This window comes from Amborella trichopoda, chromosome 5 (genome assembly GCF_054954075.1).
Source record: "Amborella trichopoda isolate Santa Cruz 75 chromosome 5, AtrichopodaSantaCruz75HAP2 v2.0, whole genome shotgun sequence".
NCBI lineage: Eukaryota > Viridiplantae > Streptophyta > Magnoliopsida > Amborellales > Amborellaceae > Amborella > Amborella trichopoda.
Genome location: NC_142340.1, coordinates 17,123,111 through 17,148,181, shown reverse-complemented (window position 1 = coordinate 17,148,181; position 25,071 = coordinate 17,123,111). Strand labels below are relative to the sequence as shown.

General features: G+C 37.9%; 1 protein-coding gene across 19 annotated transcripts in view; it reads left to right on the top strand.

The window, feature by feature from the left end:
• LOC18448176 (Protein kinase superfamily protein) overlaps positions 1–24,377 on the top strand; it is a 67,031-nt gene extending 42,654 nt beyond the window's left edge. For 8 of the 19 annotated variants that reach the window (XM_088866232.1, XM_088866226.1, XM_020675989.2 and 5 more), the window contains 10 exons: positions 6,267–6,307; positions 14,976–15,044; positions 15,162–15,262; positions 16,629–16,707; positions 16,796–16,894; positions 21,853–21,921; positions 22,452–22,501; positions 22,610–22,786; positions 23,820–23,897; positions 24,004–24,377. In XM_088866232.1, the coding sequence (XP_088722358.1) occupies positions 6,267–6,307; positions 14,976–15,044; positions 15,162–15,262; positions 16,629–16,707; positions 16,796–16,894; positions 21,853–21,921; positions 22,452–22,501; positions 22,610–22,786; positions 23,820–23,895 (761 nt within the window). In that variant the 3' untranslated portion in view covers positions 23,896–23,897; positions 24,004–24,377. Of the gene's footprint in view, positions 1–108; positions 1,399–5,559; positions 5,619–6,266; positions 6,308–14,955; positions 15,046–15,161; positions 15,263–16,628; positions 16,708–16,795; positions 16,895–21,852; positions 21,922–22,451; positions 22,502–22,609; positions 22,787–23,819 lie in introns of those variants that run through there. The other 11 variants (XM_020675991.2, XM_006858254.4, XM_088866236.1 and 8 more) reach the window with 6 other exon arrangements.
• Positions 24,378–25,071: the final 694 nt, after the last annotated feature.

Genomic DNA, 25,071 nt, shown 5'->3' with positions numbered 1-25,071 from the left:
GTGAAGTATATTTTTACTTCCCCATTGTCATAAGTGAAGTATATTCTTTTTTATTTTTGGCCTTTTTACTTCCCTAATGCGGTGTAGTTCTATTTTCTACATCATAAGGCTTGACCACTCTGAGGCACGTATTGGTTGTTCGTCATTGGAAAGAGATCATATCTGTAGACTCAGGTAGTCAATGGCATCCATTCACTATTTATAGACTCTGAATATAGATGGCACGATATATTGTACAACCTAGAAAAATTCTAAGATCATACCTTGTGGATAACTGTAGGAGCATACTTAGTGGATAAATACAGTGCAGCACCAGATTTTTCTTTTGTTAGTAAAACTGCACGACAGATGAAGCCAATATATGTATCAAAATCAATAATTTGTGAAAACATACAATTTGTTGGAGTAGAATATTTGTTCATGTAATTACTATTGTATTTATAGGTTTTGGGTGTAAGTGTTTTTGAAAAGTGCTACATGTTTATTTATGGTGTAATTTAGTAAAGTAATGGTTAACGTTATGAAATAAGAATTGTTGGAGTAGAATATTTGTTCACGTAATTACTATTGTATTTATAGGTTTTGGGTGTAAGTTTTTTTGAAAAGTGCTACATGTTTATTTATATGTTATTTAGTAAAGTAATGGTTAACATTATGTCATTTTCTTATTTCTTTTTCTTTTAAGAGTCGATGTAGAAGTTTTATAGAAAAAAGGACTTAGGGAAAGGAGTGAAATGGGTAAGCTATGGTGCCCCGGCATGGACCTATGAGATTTGGCAGTAGACTAGAAGGTTAGAAGCAATTTAATGCTTTTGCTGCAGGTGTAAAGCTAGATGTTTATGAAAGGCAGGTTATTGCTGCTGTTCCTAGTGATGTCTGCATGCACCATATTTATTCGATGTGTTTTTTTCCATAAGGACTTTCAGCACATTATCTGCTTTCGTTTTTATCTTGGAAAGGATGAAATTTATTGGGAAAATTACATATATATCCATTTTTTTTTAATGATATTGCAATTTCACCTAAAGTTTTCCATTGTTATCACTCTACCATTTTACATCCATTATTACAACATTTTGTTCAGCATTAAAAAGAATGACTAAATTGCCCTTTCTCGATTTTCAGGATCCGAAATTTATATTTTCGTGAACTAACTGAAATTAAATTTTTCGGATTCCCAATATCTGAAAATTTTATATTTTTGGATTTTCAAAATGTGTTTTAAATTTTTGGATGTCCAACATCCGAAAAGTTTTATTTCAGAGTCCCCCAAAATTTCTGGATTTTGAAAATCCAAAATATGTATGAAAATTGCAATTTTCTTTGGATTTTCAAAATCCTAAAATTGCACACTCCAAAAATTGCATTTTTTCGGATTTTCCGAAGCTTTCATTCGTAGTGTCCCAACATTTTCGGATTTCGAAAACCTGAAATTTACTTTAAATTTACATTTCTGGATTTTCAAAATCCAAAAATTGCAAATGCAAAAATTTTGAGGAAAACATAGAAAAGAGAGCCCTGGTGACTTTCCAAGATCCAAAAGTTCACAATTTCAGATCTTGAATGTGCAAATTTTATTTATTTATTTATTTTGGATTCTGAAGATCTGAAAATAGGGCAATTTTTTAAAAAAATTCTGGGCTCTTGAGAACGAGTATAAATGTAATATTTGAAATTTTGAATGCAATAAGTGAATATCTTAGGTGATATTGTAATAATGCTAAAAATAATGGATATATGCGCAATTTTCTCAAATTTATTTTTCGAATTTTCCCATCTAATTGCTAAGGCTGAACAATGCCTCTACTTTGTATTGGCACATTTTTGAAAATGATGTCCAAAGTTTCACACATCAATGTAGTACTGTGATGGTAATGGGTGTTGCAGATTTTGGGATATTCAAGTCATGCATTTCTCCATTTGAGGACATATTTAGTGGTAAAATTTGTACTGCTGAATGATAATTTGGGACCCACAACACGGTGGCCATCGTGCATTAGTTTTGTGCTTTTCCCGGTAAATTTTGTCCATGTTTTGGATTTGTCATGTGGCTGTACTGGAGCCATCCATCTGTATAAAATGGCTCGTGATCATGCCATTGTAGCTTGAACTTCATTGACTACTTAAGTGGTTTTGTAGATTATTGTTTGCAAATTTTTGTAAGACCTATGATTTCATTGTATAGGCTCTTGGTGCACAAAAGTCTTTTGATGGATTAATTGTTTAGAGGTTTTCTTTCTAGTAGTGGCGTTCGGCAGTCTTCTATTGTTACTCCTGGGGTAGTCCATAGACCGTTCATATTCCAAAATACATATGCCTGATCCTAAATGTCATTACTATGCAAATGTAGTCCACACTCATTGATATAAGATATGGATGGGTCTCTTATCACGTTTCCTCAGGTTCATATTGCAACCCTTTGCCGACTGTTGATCATTCTCTGATTGTTATGACTTCACTGAATGTTACTTAAAGGAAACACTTCATTTGTCACTAGAAGGGAAAACTTAAGTACCTAGCTTCTTTGACAGTTTGACTACTATCTTGTTTCTTCCTATTATATCAAAGCGCTCATTTAAGACCTAATGATCCATACTGAGTTTGGACAGAAGCATATTTAGTGAATACTGTTCCTAATACTTAACAACCATGTGTGTGTGTGTGTGTGTGCTCGCGCGAGCATGCATGCACACTGTGTTGTCTATATATATGTATGTACATGTGTATGTGTATGTGTATGGTTGTTATCAATGTATGTGCCTTTGTGTTTGTGTCATATGCCTTGCATATGATTGAATTATACCACATAACCTTTTCTCCTTCTCCTATTCGGTGAGTTTTTAACACACTATTTTAGTAACTGCACTCATCCATACAATTGGGACCGAGGACCTCTAAGTGCTTTCGTAGATGTACAGTTTGAAGTTTACGGATGGGGGAAGTTACTAAAAAACGAGGACCCCCATGTTTTAAATATTTTTGAACTCTTCAAATCCTGTACTTTTTTGCTCGATAATCATCATCATTATCATCAGAGCCTTTTCCCAACTATTTGGGGTCGGCTACATGAATCTTAGTCCGCCATTCTGCTCTATCAAGGGCCATACTCAATGTGGCCATAGGACCCCATATCTTTTCTCAAACTACTTCCAACCATGCCTTTTCAGGCCTACTCCTTGCCCCTTTTATGCCTTCCACTTGAACAAACTCGCACTTCCTAACATGTGTTGTATTGGGTCTACGTTGCACATGGCCAGCCCACCTAAGTCTGCTTTCTCTCATCTTATCGTCTATTGGAGCCATACCTAAGTTCTCCCGAATGTATTAAGTATTAATGAAGGCCTAAATCATTATGATAGTGTCAGAGAAAATAGAGGTGTTGAATCTGGGTGACTGGACCAGGAGAAATTATGGGTTTATTCTAGCGAATTTGAAGTTTGGAAGAGAAGGGTGATATACCCATATGGTCCCCTTTGTACTTGCTGGGAGATGAGAGAGAATAGATGAAAAGATTATTGGCATTCGACTGGGTGGTACTTGTAATTTGCTAAACTCATAGTTCGATGTCAGAAAGTAAGATAGTTTGGAACCAGATGGTCTTTGTCACCAAGAAAAGAAGGTTTGTTCATTAAAGTCCATTAGCATGATGAATATGTTTGCTTGTGGGATCAGAGTCCAGATGGAATACCAGTATCGTTCTTAGGCTCTGTAATAGAAGTAGATCCTCTGTTCAGATTTGTCACTAGATGATTCTCCTGACCATGTAGAACTGGCTTCTTTGAAGTTCTGCTTAAACCGGTTTTGGGAACGTGGTAGTGTCTTCGTCAGGGTAGTCATCGACATGGAGAATCAGTCTCAGGTGCCTCCTGCAGCTGATTCTGATTGTTGACATACACGGATGATCATTGATGATCTTTTGCAGCTTTAGCTGCTGCCTAGGATTTACATTCTGAACTTTGGACTTTTTGGGGCAACATTTATGGACTTGATTAGTATTTAGAGGTATTCCTGCAGAGTATTATTTTAGAGAGGCCCTGTGGGCCAATATTTCGATAAACCCAGACTGGGGGCCTTATATGGATATTAAGCTCAATACATGTATGGGCAACATTAAGTGACTCAGTCTAAGGCTATGAGACTACCGTTGATCTTCCTTCGGGTTGCTTGCAGGCTATTTCAGCAAAAGACCAGTTTCTCTTGAACCATATGTTGAGCATGATCTTGTGCCCATAGAAACCACAAAGAATATGCTTCTGGTTAGTCAAACTGATACCTTAGGACCTTCCATAGCTTTTCAGATTTGCTTCTGAATGAAAACCTTTCCCAAGGAAGAATCTGTGGCATTCAGCATATCCTCAAATGCTCTGTTAATCAAAGTTTTAGGAAATCACCTGTTCATATTTTGACATCACAAGAAATAATATGTACTATTATGTAGCCTGAGCTAATGATTCAATAGAAGTACAGAGAGATAAAAAGGATTGTACAGTGGACCTTGTGAATATTCATCGTCTTAGTTAAATCAATGAGTCCCTAATATGTTAGAGGAATATAGCTATAGGGAATGGCCACAACTTCCCTGCCCTATAGCCCGTTCAGACTTCGAGCCTGTGTCGGACCATTATCAGGCGACCATTATGTAGTATTAGGGGGAATCCCAGCTGATTCCGGCTGATTCAATTTCCTCCCTATTATCTCGTTCCACAGCCAGGAAACAGAGTCCTGTGTAATCATCTGTTTTTTAGGATGTGAACAATCGTCCCTGCACAACTCCATCACGAACTCCATGGAGTTGCAACCTAGAGGATGAATCTCCCTGAAAACAGAATGATCCTCCATCCCCCTGTGATGCTAGGACCCTTCATACTGTGCCTTTTCTTTTCTTTTCTAGTGTGTGTGCGTGCACTTTCGTGTGTATGTGCATGTGCATAAAAGCTTTCAGAAGTGCAAGTGATTTTGTTACTTCATGAGTATGGTTTCTCTGAGCTAGGATTCTTAGACTGGGCGCTGCATGTACTATCCATGTAGAAGTCCATTCCTGTATAATGCTGTATCATGGAAAATCGTTCACCCTCAATAGTATTGTTTAGCTGGATGTAGCCTGCTGCACTTTCTATGGACATTATTTTTCATTTATAACTTGCTCTTTTACTCTATTTTCAACCATTTTCTAAGTTGGATGTGTAACCAGCTTTGCTTGATATATAAACAAAATCACTTGTAGGAAATATACTAATATAGTGTAATAGGAACTGTTTTTTTTGTGTATCCTGTTCAATATATCACTATATTAGGAACAATCAGTGAATGCATTACACACCTGTGTTTTGCTTCATGAATATCCAGAAGACAGTGGATACAAGAAGGAGAACCAATAATTGAATCTTTACATGTAACAATGAATGTACTGACTCGGTCTGCAAACTTCAGAAATTTATATGCTGACATTGTGAATAGTAATCTTCTGGGTTAAAAATTTTGATGCCAAACTGCACTTTACATGCCTTTTGTTGAGGGTTCTCTGTCGAAAACTCCGTACATTGTTTTCCTTTGAAGCAGGGCCAATATAATACTCAGAACACAATGAGAGTTATGCCAGCCTTCCTGGAGCACACTTGGTAGGACCTCTTTTGTGAAATTCTTTTTAGCTAAAGCTTAAGTAACTGTTCCCTACTTACCTTTTTGTTTTATGGTCACATTCAAATTAAAAAATGTAAGTTAGACCAATTGCATCTCGATGGCCGGTAAGGATGTATTTCAGATCTTTTTTCAATAAAAATATCAATTTCAAAGTTATGCTATACTCTACTGGAAATGATTCCTGAATCATTTATCAATGACTAAGATCCAAACACTGTCTTCTTAGCTCATATGTTTGATGTTCGTCTGAAATGTGACTTATATGGCTATTTTAACTTAAGTAGTTCAAATTGTTAGTGGAGGTTGATTGGTAGGTTCTAATTTATGCTATTTATGATTATAAGCATTATCGTTCTGAAATTTGTTTTCTTATGTGGGTATTTTGTAGTGTCTGCATAGTGAGCTTCTGGTGTACTGCCTTCTACTTTGTATTATGTTCATGTCTAGTGTCTGTCAAAATTGTTGGGCACTTGCTCTTGACATTGATCTTCTCTTGAATGAAACATCCTTGTATCATAGAGTCTTGATGGAAAATTATTAACTTCGGCAATATGCTATTTTATACTTCTGGAATAGTGTTGAATGAAAATGCAGCCTTGGTGATTGTACTTTTTTCATTTTTACAGGGTCATATGGGGAGGTTTATCATGCAGATTGGAATGGCACTGTAAGTCATATAGTTGATTAAACACATCGATTCAGTGTTGTTTGATTATCTACATAGGGTACTTTAAGTGATTAGTTGAAATCCAAACTTTGCCGATATCTATAACATTTTAATATGTGTGTAGAATAACTTAATATTTACCAATTTGTTGTATGACCTGTTTGACTTCATTTTAGGAAGTTGCATGAATGCACACCACCATTTATAGGTCACATAGATTATTTGAACCAATGTTCAAGAATGCGGAGGTGGCCGCCCAGATACCTAGGCGGCACTTTGTTTTGGGGGACCAAAAGGAGGCAGGAAGTTTCTTTATGTGACATATTTATATATGTATGAGAGAGAGAGAGAGAGTTTTGACATGGGAAAAGGACAACATAATCTTGGCAACACAAGGGGAGACAAAAATGAAGCATTGATTGATGAGTAGATTAGGTGGCAATGCAAGAGTGCTCCATGTGCAAAGTGACGGGGTGGTAAAAGTAAAAAAGTTAAAAATAGTGAAAGAGAAAATTGATGGTGACTATAAATTATAATCAACTAAAGGAGGAGATATTCCATGTATAGGTTTCTTGAAAGCAAAGCCTGAAATATTTTGGTGTGTTGGAATTAAACCATTGGTGGGTGGTCCCTCATGAAACCAAGGATTAATAAAAGTAGTAACACATGCTTGTCAAAAAAAAAATAAAAAGCAGAAAAAAGTTCAAAACCATAAAGCCATAGAGAGAGTACTTAAAAAGGGTGGTACTGGGTGGGCGCCTAGGCGATTTGAGAAAATGGCTGCCTAGGAGGCTGGGCGGCCGAATTTTTGTACCCGGGGTCTCGTAAGAAGGAAGGTGGTTGCTCTTGCTCTGGATGCTTGATCCTGTGCTTCGGGATACGGGAAATCAATTTCAGATGTTTTTTGAATTTAGCGATCTCGATCTGCCAAATTGAGGATCTAGATCTGTCCCACCCATATGATGGATCCATGATTAGTGGAATCGAGCCTCCACCAAGGTGGAATCAAGTATTCACCAGCACATTTCGAGTGTCATGACTCCTCCCCCACTCATCCTCTAACTCCCTGACCCCATAACCTCTCTCTCTCTCTCTCTCTCTCTCTCTCTCTCTTTGTGTGTGTGTGTGTGTGTGTGCAAGAGCATATTTCTCTAAAAATTCTGAAATATGAATTGGGTTTTTGTATAGAGATCAACCAGTTGAGAAACAGCCCGAATGCCTAGAAAGGCAAAGAGGGTTTGAAGCTTGAGGTTTGAACTTTGAGCCTGTAAATCATGAAAATAAACACTATAACATACAAGTTGCTGTCATAATATGTTAGGGAATTGTTAGATGAAGCAGAATAGCTGTAGAGCTAAAGCTTCGCCTTGTTCTATCCTAAATCCTTTTCGTTTCACTTACTGGAACCTCTATAAGCTTTTTACAATTGAATTTTGTCTCTAATGCCCTCTCATTGAGCATATCCACCATTACAAGGACCTTTGCAGGTTGAACCTTTCTTTCCCTCTGGACCCATTTTTTTCCTCCAAATCTAAAGAGTGTTTGACCAGTTTCATGCCCAATCACATGTAAGGACCCAAACAAGGGAAAACAAGGATATCGCATTTTCATCAAACACTAAAGCTTCTTCCATGCCTGAAGACTGAAATTTGAATCCTCATTTTTGGTTTTCAGTTTTACTTCTCACTCGCATTCCAGTGATAACAAAGAGTTAAAATATATTTTAAAAATCAGGATTGTTTGTATTTAATAATGCTTCGGTTTTTCAATTATAAAAAAAACATCCATCATATCCTTCAACAAACTTTGTTCCCGAGCTAAGTGCTCTTGGGGAGGCCTCAATTCTAAGCTGGATGGACCTCAATCTGATATATTTTTATAATTCGATCATGGACAAATTTGGATCGCGCTTCCTTCATACTGGGATCATGATCCATTCAACTCACGATGTACGTTCCAATCCCGATTTGCGATTTGACCTCACTCCCGGTGCTGGTATTTATGATATGAACTGCAGTGCGGTGGCATTTTCTAAACTTGCAATGAGCTCAGCCCATTATTTTGGAACACGAAATGGGATTCAGAGACGACTCAATAAGTACTAAATTGGAGCTAGAAACCAGGGGTTGATTATGGACATGCTTCAAAACGGGAATCAGTCCAAGAATTGTGATGAACGCTACATAGGAGCATGCAATGAAAAATTGTTCCTCTGAAATGTGTGAAATGGTGTAGTTTCTGAATCATTCACTCAATAAACAAGCTTCCCATCCACATTAAGTTCCCTTGCAACTATGCTTCAGCTTACACATGTAACTTGACAGCGTTCCTGAAGATTTGATGGCCTTATTGTGGAAGATTGTTGCCAAGGGGGCTAATTTAGACTTGAGCCAAACTGGGTGACATCTAGCCTAAGTGGGACCCAAACCATGGCTAAGCCTGCTTTCCACAATCACACACAAGAGGAATGTAGTACAGGAAAGTGTGGTGGTGCAACTTATTTCACTTTACATTACTACAATTGCTTGTATACAGTCACGGATTTCCCTTAAGGTTCCTGGCCATTAATTGCATGGCTCTGGTCTACACCAATAGTGCCCAGCACCTGGTGGTAGTGACAAATTCAAGCCTTGGCATAAATGGCCTGTCCATCGTGGCTCATTAAGGCTTGGTTTCCATTTTGGTGAACCTATTCCAATGCCACAAAGGGCCATTACTTGTGAACTTGCCCACTCTGACATGGCTATGGCAGTTACATACGCCCATGTTTGGGCTAGCTGCACAATTTGGACCCACACTTGAACACCTTCCCAACATAAGTGAATGGTCAATTACGTAGTTACTGGGAGTCCCTAACCAAAGGATCGATCCTGCTTTGGAAGCTTGATACGGCGCTCTGAGACATGGGATCTCGATTCCAATTGTTTATTGATTTAGGGATCTCGATCCCCAAAATTGAAGATCTTGATATGTGAAATTGAGGATCTAGATCTGCAAATTTGAGGATTTAGATCCCAAATTAATGAGATCCAGATCTCTATTATCCAAACATGTTTCCATGTGTAACTGTAACTGAGATTCCAAATTCTGTGGGCGAATAATTAAAGTAAAACTGTCATTGAAATTGGAAATCCCAGATATAGTGTCATATGTAACCTGCACCATATTCAAGGAAGGTCAAATTATAGCTAAGTTCCAAGGACTGCATTCATCCAAGAACATGGTTCATTTCAACTATCGGACTTGATAACATACAATTGATGACTACAAGTGTGTCTTACATCACACATAAGATATGTATAGATAGCTGAAAAAAGGTTCCCTCACTGTTCCTCACCCATCAGGGTAGTGACCTTATCATTTGGACCCCGAGCTCATCGGGGGCATTCTTAGTCTACTCCTTTTGTCATAAACTTCCCCCTATCTCCTACTTCCATTGTAGCCCAATCTTGGTCTTCCATTTCCCCAGCAAAAATCCAAGTATTTAACTAGTTGGCTTTGTCCGAAAGGGCCCGTACTGTTGACCAGCTTCAAACAAGGGGTCTGACCATCCATAATAGGTGCATGTTGTGCTGTGCAGATGAAGAAAGCAATGCCCACATTTGTCCTGTTGCTCACGAGATTTTTGGGGTCCTTCTCCTCTTTTAAGTGTCAATGGGTCACACCCAACTCAGTTCCACTTCCCTTTTGCTCCCTCCATCCTTTCCCTTGGCCCAAAGCTGATATTTTCTTATGGAAGGCCTCAGTTGCTATTGCCCTTTGGATCCTTTGGAACGAGTGTAGCAACAAAATAATCCTTGGAGAAAGGTCCTTGCTGGGTGTAATGTTTGACAAGATTAGATCCCAGGTTATTTTTGGGGCAACTAATCACAAACTGCTCAATGGAATACCCCACTCAGCATCCTTCCAAGACTGGGAAGCCTTACTCTACTAGAAAAGCTCATATTCCCTGTGCTACCCTTTGGAATTCACCTATCCCAGGGCATACTAAACTGAACTTTGATGGATGCTCTCTGAGTAACCTTGGCCCCTCAGGGAGCGGGATTCTCATTAGAGACCATGCGGGCCATATCCTCGTGTCACACCCCAAGAATTTACAATACTGTTATTCCTGAGATGTGACAGACAAAACATATATACATCTATTGATAGGACAAATTTACAGTGGCGAGGTCTTACAAAGTAAATAAAGAAAGCTAGCACAACAACAGTATCTTCCAAGGTTGATCTTGACTAGCACTCAAAATGAATCCGCAGTTATCTTGAAAAAATGTTTACCATAGTTTGATGAGTTTGGCTACTCAGTAAGTGATCATCATAATCCTAAAAAATAATCATGGTTGAAAGATATCAATATTTTCAAAAAGAAGATCTATTGACAGAAATGTCTCAACAGTTTCACTTTCAATAAATGCATAATTAAGTATAATCCGAATAATTGAAATGCACATAACACTTTAACGGCAGTGCATAATTCAAAGGATTTCACAAAATACCCTACTGGCGTCCCAAGTAGGTCACCTATATACTCCATCAGCGTCCTGATGGATCCACTTAATCCCTATCGGCGTCCCAGATAGGTCCACTTAATCCCTGCAAGTCCACTTATACCTCTCCGGCGTACCGGATGAGTCCACTTAATCCTTACCGGCGTCCCGGGTAGGTCCACTTATACCTCACCGGCGAACCGGATGAGTCCACTTGCATACTTAAATTATTTCTAAATCTCTTTAAACATTCGAAAGCAGCAAATATCATGTACTCAACATATCACTGAAATCATTAATATGAATCTCATTGACACCATTAATAACAGTCACTTTCAATAACATTTCAAAAATAACCAATCAAATATTTTGGGCGCAAATTTAGAAAGGTAGCAGTTCGTAAAGATATTCTAGCATAATTGCCAATCTAATATGTATAGAAAAACTCTTATAGAAATTCAAGAATACGGAATTATCACAATTTATGGGATGTTAATTTGCAAATAAACATTTCACAACAATGCTATAATCAAATGCAAAAATATCAATTTTCAGATAATAAGGCAGTCATTTGCACATGAAATTTACAATGTCTAAATATTTAAAAACAGTAGAAAGAAATCTCACAATTTTACTAAAAGCAGAAATATCACATTTATTTCTAATAATTTGATAGTATCTAAAATTTTCTAACAATAGACAAGAAAAATAAATAAATTTATTTTTCTAAGAATTTACAGCATTTAAAATTTCTAGCATAGATAAAATATCACAATTTTTATTAAAAAGATTATTTTTCAAGATAATGAGGTCGCGTGCGCATAAAATTTATCGCGCTTAAAATTCATGATAATAAGCAGAAATAATTATTTCATTTTATTTTTAAAAAGAATGGATTATTTTTCGAGACAATGAGGTCACTTACACACAAAACTTATAAAATAAAGATCTTGGACGGAAATATCACTATTTATTAAAAACAAACTATTTTTCAGGAAGACGATGTCACTTACTTTTAATCACTCACGAAATTGATGCTTTTGGTGTATGTTGGTTGGGGCATTAAAAGGCCGCCCGTTTACAGTAGATCTTATGGAATCAGTATGCACAAGAGCTCAGTGATAAAAGTTTCAGTTAAAAAGACACATCTCATGGTTATACCATAGGAAGATGGCACATTTAATTTACTTACACGTCATAGTGGATTGTCAAGGGCCAACACGTAAGAGAAACTACAAGCCACGTCATAAGATAAGAAAAGCTTAAGCCAAAAGCTTTTGAAAATAGTGATGGTCCTTAAGGACCATCATGCTCATATGGACCATCACTTATTAAAAGTTTATTTTTCCTTTTTTTTTTTTTTTTGAATATTAGGATTATTACACCTCGCTTCCTTCTCCAAGAACATCGGCCACGTGAATGCCAATACAGCAGAGGCCCTCACTCTCCTTGAGGGCATTAGACTTTTTAACCCCCTGTGGAGCTCTTCGTTAGTGGTTGAGGGGGATTTCTAGAATGTTATTCGATGGGCCTCCGGTTCTTCTCCTCGGCCTTGGTTGCTTGCTCATATTTTTGACGAGATTGCCCATATTTCTAGGGATGTGGATGTCTCTTGGAGGCATATTTAGCAGGAAGGAAACCATGAAGCTGACTCTCTGGTGAAGGAGGTAGCATCTTTCGTTTAGATACTCATGTCTCTCCTCACTCTAGCTTTACCATGGTTCTTTGTACTTTCTTCGACCTCTATACTGGTGATTTTGTATAGGGTTCCCCTTTAGGGTGACCTTTATATTTTTGTACAGAGCCTACCTTTCTTGGGGATGCCAAACTTTTGTTTAAAGCTCTCGGCCTATGGGAAGCCTCAATTTTTGACCTACTGTACCTCTTCTTCTTTAATAGTATCGAACTATAAACTTTTCAAAAGAAAAAAAGGGTTCCCTCACTGTATTGAAAGGACGTAATGGTCTTTGTGAAATGCTTGCTCTTTATTCCTGCTTTTTGTCATTTCACCGGTTTCATTTCACCTCCAATAGGGAAAATACAAGAGTTTATTCTTGTCACTGGTGTGTGTGTGTGTGAGAGAGAGAGAGAGCACAATGTTCCCCTTTGAGGAATTTGAAAAGATAGCGGGGGGGGGGTGGGGGGGGGGGGGGGAGGGAGGGAGGGAGAGATCACATCGTTCCCCCTGAAGGAATTTGTGTGTGTGTGTGTGTGAGAGAGAGAGAGAGAGAGAGAGAGAGAGAGAGAGAGATATCACAATGTTCTCCATCAAGGAATTTGAAGGACACTAAGCTCCTTTCATGCCTCCGAGATCCTCGATCCTAAGCTTGACGGATCGTGCTCCCATATTGTTAAGCATTCCCTCCTAGGAAAATTTAGATCTCATTCCCATAATGTTGGGGAACTCTATACCTCACGATTTAAGGATCTCGATCCCTCATCTATGGATTTTTGAGCTTCCCTAGATCCCGCAGTCCTTCTGATCTGGGGAGCGACCCTCGCTTTTGGTCCCGGTTACTGTGGTAAGTCATGCCTTCCACAAGCAATACAAAGAGGAATGGAGTTGGAGATCGCACAAGGAATGCACAAAGTTTTCAGAAGGGTTGTAACCCTCTCTTATATCACTAAGCACTTGCTCATCTACATCCATGGATGCTTCTCATTGGTCTGGGCAAGAGGTTTATATAACCCCAAGTATGATCCAAACAACATCCATTAAGGTCTCCACCCCCATTACTGCCTATATATGTTGTAGCCATTCCAAACTCAAGCCAATCATCAATGGCTCATCATTTTGTGGGGGTGGCGGTGTTTTTTCTAGTTTTTTTTAGTTTTTCCTTTTTTTTTTTTTTTTGTTTTTTGTTTGCAAAGCCATTAGTGACACATAGGCCTTTAGTGACACATAGGCCTTGGTCCACTTCATGCATGCTTATTTTCACATGGACTAAGATTGTGATATAAGCCAAAGCAAATAGACACAACCCGAGAACAATATCCCGCCTTCCTCTGGGAACGGGTCAAAATAAGTGACTATAAGGGCACTCCACCCGACCTAGTAACCACAATCCACAAATGCCTTCTCAAATCATCCCAACAAAGACCCATGACCCATAGTCTAATGCAAGGGTTATGATTGGTTTATCAAAGTTGGCCAATAAACAATGGTACTGTGATCTCAAATTGTGGATTTCAATTCCTAGCCCCTTAAGAACAAGTCTAATACCTGTCACTACTGTTCAAGGGGGGCTTTTCCTATATATGTGACGTGTCCTTCTATATGGTTGCTTCATGATAATCCAGGCTGTCACATGTACATGCCATGTGGAAGTTTGTTGAGACTTTGACCCCCTCTTTAACAGGCCTACAACCGCACACAGGAGACCACACAGTTCTCCTAGCCTACAAACATCATCTCTAGGCATCTCTTCGATTTTAATAGGAAATGACCAATTGTAAACGCTTTTCGATAGTGCCACATGCTTAGGGGTAAGGGTTTTAAGACATAACTAGGGCCATAAACCGTCTAACCTTAGTTAGTCAACACACATACACTCTCACTGAAGTGCATAATCTACCATAAATATCATTTTACATGCTTTCACGGCCTTTAAAGGTCACAAAACCCTAATAGTAGCTCCTCTTCCTTTTCAAAAAAATACTCCCTAAAGATTTCTTTGGTGAAAAGCAATTATGTACTATTATTGTGGCAACCGTTTTTAGGTGTTCAAAAAGGCTACTTTCTTTTCTGCTGTTTAACATTTCGATGGAATCCTTATGTTCATTGCACTTGATTGTTACTTCAGCAATCAATAATGCTCTTTCTTTTTACTGCCATTGATGCATCGTTATTTGCATAAAGAAATTGTTCTGTTTCATATGTTGTCATGGAGTTTCATGTGTTAGATTTTTGTAGTTCCGAGTTGAATGCCTCATCAATACCACTCATTGTCCAAGTGGATTCACTCTAGACTTGTATTTCCTGAACCATGAGACACTATAATTATTAAGTTGTTCTGATGTGGTGGACATGTTCTGATTATCTTTCGTCAGAGGGTTAACAATCTTGATATCATATGAAACTGGTTCTAATTAGTTTTTGAAAAATAAAACAAAACGATTTGGAGCTTAGTCATGATGAAATCAAAGCTTTACTTACTATAGCAACTATGATGGCTTGAAAGGAGGTTGCTGTGAAGAAATTCTTGGATCAGGACATCTCAGGATATGCATTGGAGCAGTTCAGATATGAAGTATGTACTATAAAGATGTCAAGAACTTCTTATGAAGACTTTTGACTCTTTGTCTTGTACCTAGATTATTTATGGGAAGCAACATTTTGACTAGATGGGTATCAATGGCATTTACAGGTAAACATCATGCTACGATTACGCCATCCAAATGTGGTACTCTTCATGGGAGCTGTTACGTGTCCTCCTAATTTATCAATTTTAACGGGATTCCTTCCAAGGTATTGTTGTACTTTTGCCTTTCCATTTTGGCTATTGAGTGCTTTGTATAAGAAATTATCTTGTATTGATGTGGTAAGTTTTTGCATGCTGCATTACTTGTAGAATTTTTTTAGAATTTGTTCATATGTCAAGGTTTAAGGGATAAAGCTTATATTTTTAGAATCTGGTGTCTATTCACTTACAAATTTTTTTCAAAAAAGCTAACTCCCATTCTACTTGAAAAAACGGGTAGGGGCCTGTCTTCCCCACTGAATTACCTAAACAATAAATAAAGTTTATATTTTAAATAACTAAATGTACATTAGAAATTTATTGAAATCAATAAAATTATCTATGCAGTTTTTTATACCATAATTGAACATAAATAAAATTAAGTTTTAAATATCAGGATTGGAACTCAAAAGGCTATAGTCCTTGGAAAGAGCACTTGTTGGATTGGGAAGCTTTTGAAGTATCATCGAAACATAAGTATAATGGATACTAGACCAAAATTTGGTTCAGCTATTAAATCTTTATTTATATTGAATTGTGACGGAAGATCACCATCAAATATCCCAAACATGGTGACACTTTCTACTTTTATCGTACAACTTTAAATATTAGAGTTAGTATCATTTTTTTTTTAATCTTTGTGTCATTATTAGAGGCCAAAAATTTCATAGATAAGAACTTCAATTTTCTTGCACTATCGTGAACAAAAAGGAAAAGTGAGGGAAATGTCCATTTTTTGCGCCCTTTTCAGTAGATTTGAAGCAGCCTTGGCCCTTGGGGTTGGTTGTCATGTGGTTTATTAAAATGTGTAGGGCCAAAATGATTCTAGAAAGCTAGCTGAAGTTTTTCCTCTTTGCTCCAAGGAGTGAGTCTTTATATGAAGCATTGTGTATGAGAATGTTCCCTGGTTGAGCGTTATAATTAATGAAAATGAGTAATCAATTTATTGTCTGGCCTGAACATGTGTCATGCACAATGTTACCAAAAGTCATGCGTTATACAACACTTCGAAACACAAATCCATATTATTTCTGTACAGTATGGATGGTGTAAGCATGTTGTATAAAGAGTAGAAGATAAATCCATTTTGCAGTATTTTGTAGGGTACATATATGTCTGATGTGTGGATAACTTGAAGTTGCATGTTGGTCTCTCTAGAATGTGTCAAATGTGCTAACCTTTGTTTCATTGGTCCATTGCTTAATAATAAATTCTGTTGCACTAAACTTGAACATAGGAACTAAGATATCTTCCGCATCACACTTGGTATTAATACTCAAGTACACTCTTTGCAGTTTTGTTCATGCAATGGAGATAGCAGCAATTTGTTTTGATACCTTGTTCTTCTGGTCTTCCTTTTTCATTTGTATGCAGAGGGAGTTTATACAGGCTATTACATCATCCAAATGTTCAAATCGATGAGAAACGTCGTTTGAGAATGGCTTTGGATGTGGTACCAGTTGATTGATTCTCTATTGCTTCTGTGAGTACAACTAACTACATACAATATAATGTATAACTTCTAAGATTATTGGTTGCAGGCAAAGGGAATGAACTACTTGCATACAAGCCATCCCACCATTGTTCATCGCGATCTGAAATCCCTCAATCTTCTTGTTGATAAAAATTGGGTGGTGAAGGTCAATCTCTTGAGCTATACTTTAAAAATTAGATAGCATTATGTATCTGCAATTTGCTGGCATTGCCCTCATATAATCTTGTTTGTACTATTTTGTACTTCATTCATGCCTCAAAGGCATTTTTTTCCTTCTTATTTTACGAAGTACCATAAATGTCTCATGGAGTTTCCATTTTTCATTCTAGAATGCTAGAATTTAGATTTGATAGTATTTACATCTGGATATTTGGCTAGCACTTCTTGCCACATGATTAATTAATCATTTAACATCCAACTGTTATCTTTGGATTCTGCTAGTAGGACCATGAAACTATTTTTATAATCGTTTTATCAACTCTCTATGGACTTTTCAAAAGATTGCTGTGAGCGAAATTGTTAAGTTTCATTGTCAGCAAACTTATTGCATGCGAAGTCAGGTAGGCCACTTTTGACCTCCCCTTTTTGCTTAACACCGGTCATCCTCATGTGAGTACCATTTAAATGGGCCTCCCCTTGTTGCTTGCCACGGGTTATCCTTACGTGAGACTACCATTTAAATGGGGGGGTAAAGTTTATATAGAGCCGAGGCTCTAAACAATCAAATTGGAGCCTACCTCAAAAATTTCACTAGAGAGGTTGTTTTGAAGCCCAAATATCCTCAAATGGATCATCTCGACATCAAGGTGCATGGACATGAGAAAAAATGGATTTCAAGTTTTGGAAATAGTGCATTTTGTAATGCATTTTTGGACCGTCAATTTTCAAGACTTTCAAGTTTTCATAGATTTGTTGATCTACACTATTTTGAAACTTTAAAATTTATAAATAAAGATGAAAATATATTTTAAGACTATCACAAAGATTTCCAGTAGTGAAACCACAGTCCTCGACAGTATTTGAAGGTAGGCTGTAATTTGATTGTTTAGAGCCTAGGATCTATACAAACTGCACCCTATATATATATATATATATATGTGTGTGTGTGTGTGTGTGTGTGTGTGTACATGCATAGTGCATCATTGTTTAAAAAGGGTTAGGACCAAATGTTTCAAAAAGAGGGAGCAACATACTCCAATAAAATTTATCTTATTTTATATAAGTGACAAAGTCACATCTCCCTTAAAGGAGGTATGTGGCACGAATAAAAGGGGGTGAGGCCCCTTGAAAGTGTGCTGACAGTATCCAAGTGAAGTCTGGGAACCAATTTGTCTTATTTGTCATATTAAGAATGGTACTCTCACCATCCTAGAGGGTGACACATGTTAAGCAAAAATGGGAGGCAAAAGTGACCTCCTAAGTGTGCATGCAAGTGAACCATTAGGTTCACTCGTGGCGAATTAACAAGTTCGCTCATGACGAACCTGGTTCTTGGTTGGACGGATGGTCCTTTTTTTGGCATTCTGATTTGATGGAGTAGCTATGTAATGATAGGAGCATAATTATCAGGATCAGCATCGGGATCGGTTTTGGCATCAGATCAGGAACTAGGGATTGTGAAAGGCTGGAGGGTCTCTAGGTTGGGGATCACTGTCCATGTATTCCAAATTTGGGGATCGAGATCCCAATATGTTGGGGAGCTCTATCCGAACTTTTAGGGTTTGAACGATAAGGTTTGTTAGAAATCAATGTCCTTAAGTCCGCTTAACTAGGGTTCCCTAGGATAGGAGGGCCATCCATATAATAGGATAAATGATTAATGAACTTTTAAAAAATTCAGAATTTTGGTATAACTGTAAGAATCCAGTCATTTTATAATAATTTGAAATTTTTTACTCGTTCTGAGTGTAGTTTAAGTGATAAGTTTTTTTAAAGAAATTGAAATTGCATTGCAAATTAAGAGAATTATATCATATAAAATATTTTAGTTGTTGTATTCTTTGAGTTTAGTTTATGACTCCATGTTATGTAACAACAATCATGGCCAATCTTCTTTGTTGAATTAAAAGAATTAAGATAAATATTAAGTTGAAGCTCAAGGTAACTCGTGACATGTTAAAAGGGCCCAAAAACACAATGTAGTACCACCATCGAAAATTATGGGTGTGAACCAAAGATGCTATTAACATGTTATATGGTACTTAAAAATGTTAACTAAATAGGCAAAATAGCTGAAGTCCAGAAGTTAAGCACTAAGGGAATCTTGTCCGCACATTGGTGGAACATCGGTTACCTATGAACCCTTAGATATATCTAAAGGAATTTGGATCCTGCATAACTCAAGATCCCTATTCCTTATGAGAAGAATCAAGGTCCCAATGAGTAAAAATCTTAGAGTGAGATCCCATCCTTGGGGTGAACCAGCGAGCTTATAAGTGGGATTCACCCCTTGGCTGGGATATCCCAGTAACTATGGACCGTAGGTGGGGCATGTCTGTTTTCTTGTTGGGTGTTGATGAGGGATTGAGGGTGTGTCAGTCTGTTTTCTTTTGTGGGTAATAACTCTTGGGAAATCACATGTTTATATGGTTGACAAAAATCCTTCTTAGTGTCATGCATAAGGGCTAAGCATGGTGTGTGGAACCTCCTTTGGCGATGGTTTGTGAAGGACCTGCAAGCCCTATATGGACTTGGTGCTAGTTTGGGTGATTTAGCTCTTCCTCCTTATGGGCCGGTTCTTTTGTGTGGTTTACTGACCATGAGTGGTAGTTTCCTGGTCGAAATTTGTATGTGTCAGGCACCATGAGCAATTGGAGCAAGTCATGACCCAAGGGTCCAAGTGGGTTGTGGCTGAGCTTCACCACCTTGGAGGCTTGGATTAGTGTCTTGGAGGCCAACTGCAAGGATTGATATGGCGCTTGCGATGCTCATAGGATGGCTAGTGGATGGGCCTCAAACCGAGAGTGCCTTTGAGTAAAGTCTCCGCCTTGCAAGAAGACGTGCGAATGCCTTGAAGGCGAGTCTTGTAGCCTTGCAAGAAGACATGGTCTTTGTAGAGATGGCCTTGTGAAACACCATGAGTAGCTTGAACTCCCATAGCTTGAGAATGCCATGGCTCAAGACGTTTGAAGGCTTGACGGCTAAATGTATAGATTGTTTTGAAGATGCTCACGCCCATTAGAAAGCTAGAGTTGGCATTTACTACTCCATGTATCGCACCGGAGATGCCAAACTTTGGTGGAGGGTATGAGTCAAGGACACTTCAAGACTTAAGGTTCGCACTTGGGAGGCCGTAAAATAAGAGGTAGGGGGTCAGTTCCTGCTAGGCAGTGCAGCTTGGGTGGCTCTTGAAGCTTTGTGAAAGATTCTATAGATGAGGTCTATAAGGGGGTATGCGAAAAATTTCAGCCTAACATTTGAACCATAACCAAGGAGGATTGGTTGGAGCAAACCCAGAGAGTGGAAGGGATGGTCTAGGGCCTCGATCAGAAGAAGGATGGATCCCAAGGGGAGATATTCGCAGGATTGCCAGTTGATGGTGATCACTTTACCACATTTGGAACCGATGGCCCTGAAAGAGGCTGGGTGCTAGGCTTGGAGCGGGATGCCGTCAATACGGAGCCAGACCTTGAAAGAAGGAGCCACGTCCAGGAAGGGTGTCCACTTGGCTAAGGACAAAGAAGCACCTTTGAAGCTACCGGAGGGGGCTTCGAGAGCAGCCAACTCCAGACCGACAAAAGAGAAGGTGAAAAGGAATCTGCCATTGGAGAGAGGGCGACAGGAGAGATCTCGGTCTCGCCAGAGGGATTGCGCCCATCTCTCGATGCCTCTCAGATCGTTCCTACAAGGTTTGAAAGAGCCAACCAGGGAGGAGGGGAGCTTAAGAGAAGACGAGGAGGAAGGAATAGGGGGGAGGGGTAAAAAGGAAGGGGGTAAGCCAAAGGGAGGAAGGGTTGGGGGAGGAGGGAGGGACGGGGCGGAAGAATTAGAGGGAGGGGGTTGAGTGGGGAGGGTGAGAGGGGGACAAGGCTTGAAGAGATGAGCATAAGAGCGATAGAGGGGAGGGGAAGAGACTACAGGAGTCATCAAGTTTGCTAAGTTATCTGATCTTGCATTTACTTTTAAGAATTAGTAATGGCTGAATGAGAACAGAGATGTTGCTTGTCTTCTCATTGCTTTTGGTGAATTGAGCTGAATCATTTCTCACTTCATTTACCATTGTTATGGTATTTGGACTTTTTTTGTATTTGTTATTTGTATGATGATCCAGACAGGAACATTGTTGTTTTTCTAGGTATTAATACAATTGTTTTGATGTCTCTCCTTGATGATAATGTTCTATTTTTGACCTATTTGGGTAATAATCATTTTGTGTATTTCTACACAACTCTATTATGCATCATGATAATAATTTCCATGGATTAGCAAGGTTCTGTTAGTGGCTACAGGATCTAACAAAATCATCATCATCATCATCCGAACTTTACCCTAACTATTTGGGGTCAGCTATACGAACTCTGTTCCTCTATTCCGCCTGATCAAGGATAGCCTCAGTCTGACCATAAATCACCATTTATTTTCTCACTACTTCCATTCATGTCCTTTGGGGCCTTTACCTTCCCCTTTTAGAGCCTTCCAGTTGAACGTATGCACCCCTTGACCGTTGTAATTCTAGATCGATGGTGCACATGACCAGTCCACCTAGGTCTATTTCCCCTTATTTTGTTGCCTATTGGAGCTACCCCCAAGTTCCCTAGAATGTATTCATATATAATCAGACAAAATATTGAGAGTATTTTTACATGTTGGGCTAATCATTTATTTTGAGTTGGTCGGCTTGGTTTCAAGGTTCAAAATCAAGACTCTTAATGCAAACCGGGAATGTTGGGCTAGTGCATCAACTGTATATATTTAATTAAATGAGAATTGAATAATGAGGAGTTTAGTGTTATATGATTTCACTGTAAATAATAACCGTTTTGCATTCATCAGTTCCTTTCTGTTGTTACCGTCATTATGTTTTACTTTTGCTGTTTTGCTGATGCATATAGTGCTTTCTTGGAGAAAGCAATTCGGAGTTAGAGTTTTGCTTCATGTGTTCAGGTATGTGATTTTGGCTTCTCACGTCTCAAGCATCACACATTTCTCTCTGCAAACTCTACAGCAGGAACAGTATGTGCTCCAACACAAATCCCTTTTGCATTTGCTTTTACTTTCAAATTTCTGGTAGGAGTTTAACTTTTTGGATGTCGATGTTTTACATGGTTTTGATGTTCCACTAAGGGTTTAGGGTTGAATAAACCTTGATGGGGTATGGTAATTCATCAGTTTCCTTGCAAGGTCAAAACATTTGGTGGTTAGTTTAAAATCAAAACTGAAATGAGTTTTACATTTTTTGAAATTTTAGTTAGTTTGCACATAGGTTTCTAATTGAGTTCACTTGGGACTTCACATGTCGCTGTGTAGTTTAGATTTCTTCTCAAATCTCTCAACATAGTTCATCAATTTTTAAGGATTTATTTTACGGAATTAGTTAAAACTTGTACCACGCATTTATCTATACTGTTGCTCTTGCGTGGAACTTAGTAGTGTCTTTTCTATGTATAATTATGGCACATTCTCTTCACAGCTTTTTTTTCCCCCATAGAATTTTCAGTTAGAGCTTTCGTCTTCTGAAAATTGTTGAAATGTTTTAACTGCAGCCGGAGTGGATGGCGCCTGAAGTACTACGAAATGAACCGTCCAATGAGAAGTGAGTACTCTGTATTTCAGCGGGGCAAAAAATATGGAAATTCCCTGCCCACTTTTGACATTTGCTCTTAAGTTCTCAAGGATAATTTGAGGTACTCTTTTTCCTCAGATGTGATGTTTATAGCTTTGGTGTAATTTTATGGGAGTTGGCTACAACGTGTATGCCTTGGAGTGGGATGAACGCAATGCAGGTTGTTGGTGCTGTTGGATTTCAGAATAGGCACCTCGATATCCCAAAAGAAGTTGACCCAAAGGTTGCCCAAATAATATTTGACTGTTGGCAAAGGTATGTACTTGCATTTATCTTGGTGAAACCAATCCTTTATGCGCTTGACAAATGTGCTTCCAAGTATTTTGGAGTATAGATGAAATTCTATGGGTACATTCATACTTCTAAGATAAAAAATATTTATTAAATAGAGAGCTTCCTTTTCCAATTTAATTTTCTAGTATATATTTCCACTTAATTACAAACAAAGATATGCATTGAAAGAAGAGATAGATTGAATTGGATTAGGTGGTAAATTACCATAAACTCCCACTTGTCAGGTTCATACTCAAACTCTGAAGTCTCTTCTTCTCTCTGTACGCAGTTGGTGCTATCCTTAATTATGGCTTAATGAGTGTAGAATAAATATAAACTTTTGAGTCATATGACAGAGTACACTATAGTTTGAAAGTACTCTTCTAACTTTGATTGGCACCTCAAAAATCAAAATGTTATTGACTGATTCTTGTACTCCAAATCGCCTAAATACTCTTCTTATAACCTCACTCAATTTCTAAGACAAATTGAAATCATATCCTCTTTTATTGAATATGATTAATTCAAAGACATTATATTCCCCTATTCACAAAAAGAATTATTTTCTTTTTAAGCACATTGATTACGGTTTTAGGAGAACCTTTTCTTTTTGGTTTTCAGGCGTGGGGTTTAAGGTATACATTGATCAAGTTGCTTTTGAAAACATTGGTGTTTTCACAAATCTATTTCAGTCTTCTTGGGTCAGGTTCATATCTTTAGAGTTTGTCTATAATAAATTGGTAGCATTTGTAGTGTCTTCTAAACATTTCACTCATAAAGTTGACATGTCATTTTCATGGTTATTTTATTTTCTGATTGCTTTAAGCATGTCGCTATTTATAGCTTATGACTTGGTGGCTGTTTGTGCCCATTCCATGCATGTGCGCATGTGTGCTCTGGAATGTGATGTGATTCTTTCTATCAATGGTTTCCCTTGTCTAAATTTGTCCTTAATACTTGTGGTAGTCTACTTCGTTTACTGCTCATTAGTAATAATGGATGATGCCTTCTGCAGTGATCCAGCTCTGCGGCCGTCTTTTGGGCAGCTTATTGCTCATCTCAAACAGCTGCAACGATTAAATGTAGATTAAATGTATGCACGCATGAGAAAATTTCAAGGTTCAGTCCTCTTAAGCAAAAGGGAAACAAATCTGTTGCTGTGATTTTCGCTAAACTTTTGTGTCTTGCCAACATAACAGTTGCAGAATGGACTGCATGAAGAGGGGAATCAAAGGGGTTCATCATGTCCTTTTCATTTGTTGATCTTTTTTGGTTTTTGATCGCCTGAAGTTTGGAGGCCAAGGAAGAGTGGAAACTGCCGATCCTGCAAAGGAGGTCCAAATACTTGAAATGTTCGTTTTCTATCCATTTTCTCGTCTGTGCGAAGTGCAGTGCGAGCGACAGCTGTTTTTCTTTTGTTGGGTGTTGAATAACAGATGATTTGTGAATAACAGAAACTTAATTATCTATTTATATCTGGGTGCGGTGGAGGCTTGGGGCCTTGGAATACAGTGAGATGTATATTCGAGAAAAGAGAGAAATGGGCAAGTGCATATCTGTAATTTCTGTGCAATTTTCCATTCTAGTTAACCATGGACGATTCCACCTGCTGCTTGTTCACTACAGAATACGTTTTTTTATGTCTATTTAGATTTGTGAAGGGCTTTTGCAAGGAAAACCTTTATATGAGGGTGATGTCCTCCACCATTAAATTAGTATGTGGTTTTGACGCTCAAAATCCTCAAATCGATTATCTCAAACTTAAGAAGTATGGACCATAGTTGGTAAGCCTCTGTTTAAAACTTGATTTCTTTCAAAAAATTGGAATCGGTTAAGAACTTGGAGTTTTTCAATAGATCTTCAAACAATCATGTTTTTTAGCAGAACCAATATAAATATGTATTTTATCTTTTTTCAAAAGAACTCTTCAAAAAAACCTCTTCCCTATAACCGATCTCTTCACTAAATGTTTACCAATGGGAATAACACAAGGATCTTGATTTAACAAAAACTTTAATAAAAAATTTCACCAATTCATTTTATAAAAAAATTTCACCAATTCGTTCTTTTAAAAAAAGTGTACGAAAAAATACAAGCAGTATATTCTAAAAAAACAAAATAAAAGTCAAAACAATTGTATATCTCAAAATGACATGTAGAATTAGGAGAGTAACTGAAAACTCTTTTTTTCTTTAAGCCTATGGCGAGATAAAGATTCAATGATACTAAAAATTTAGGTAGTTAGGAATTAGTGCGAGATTTTGAAT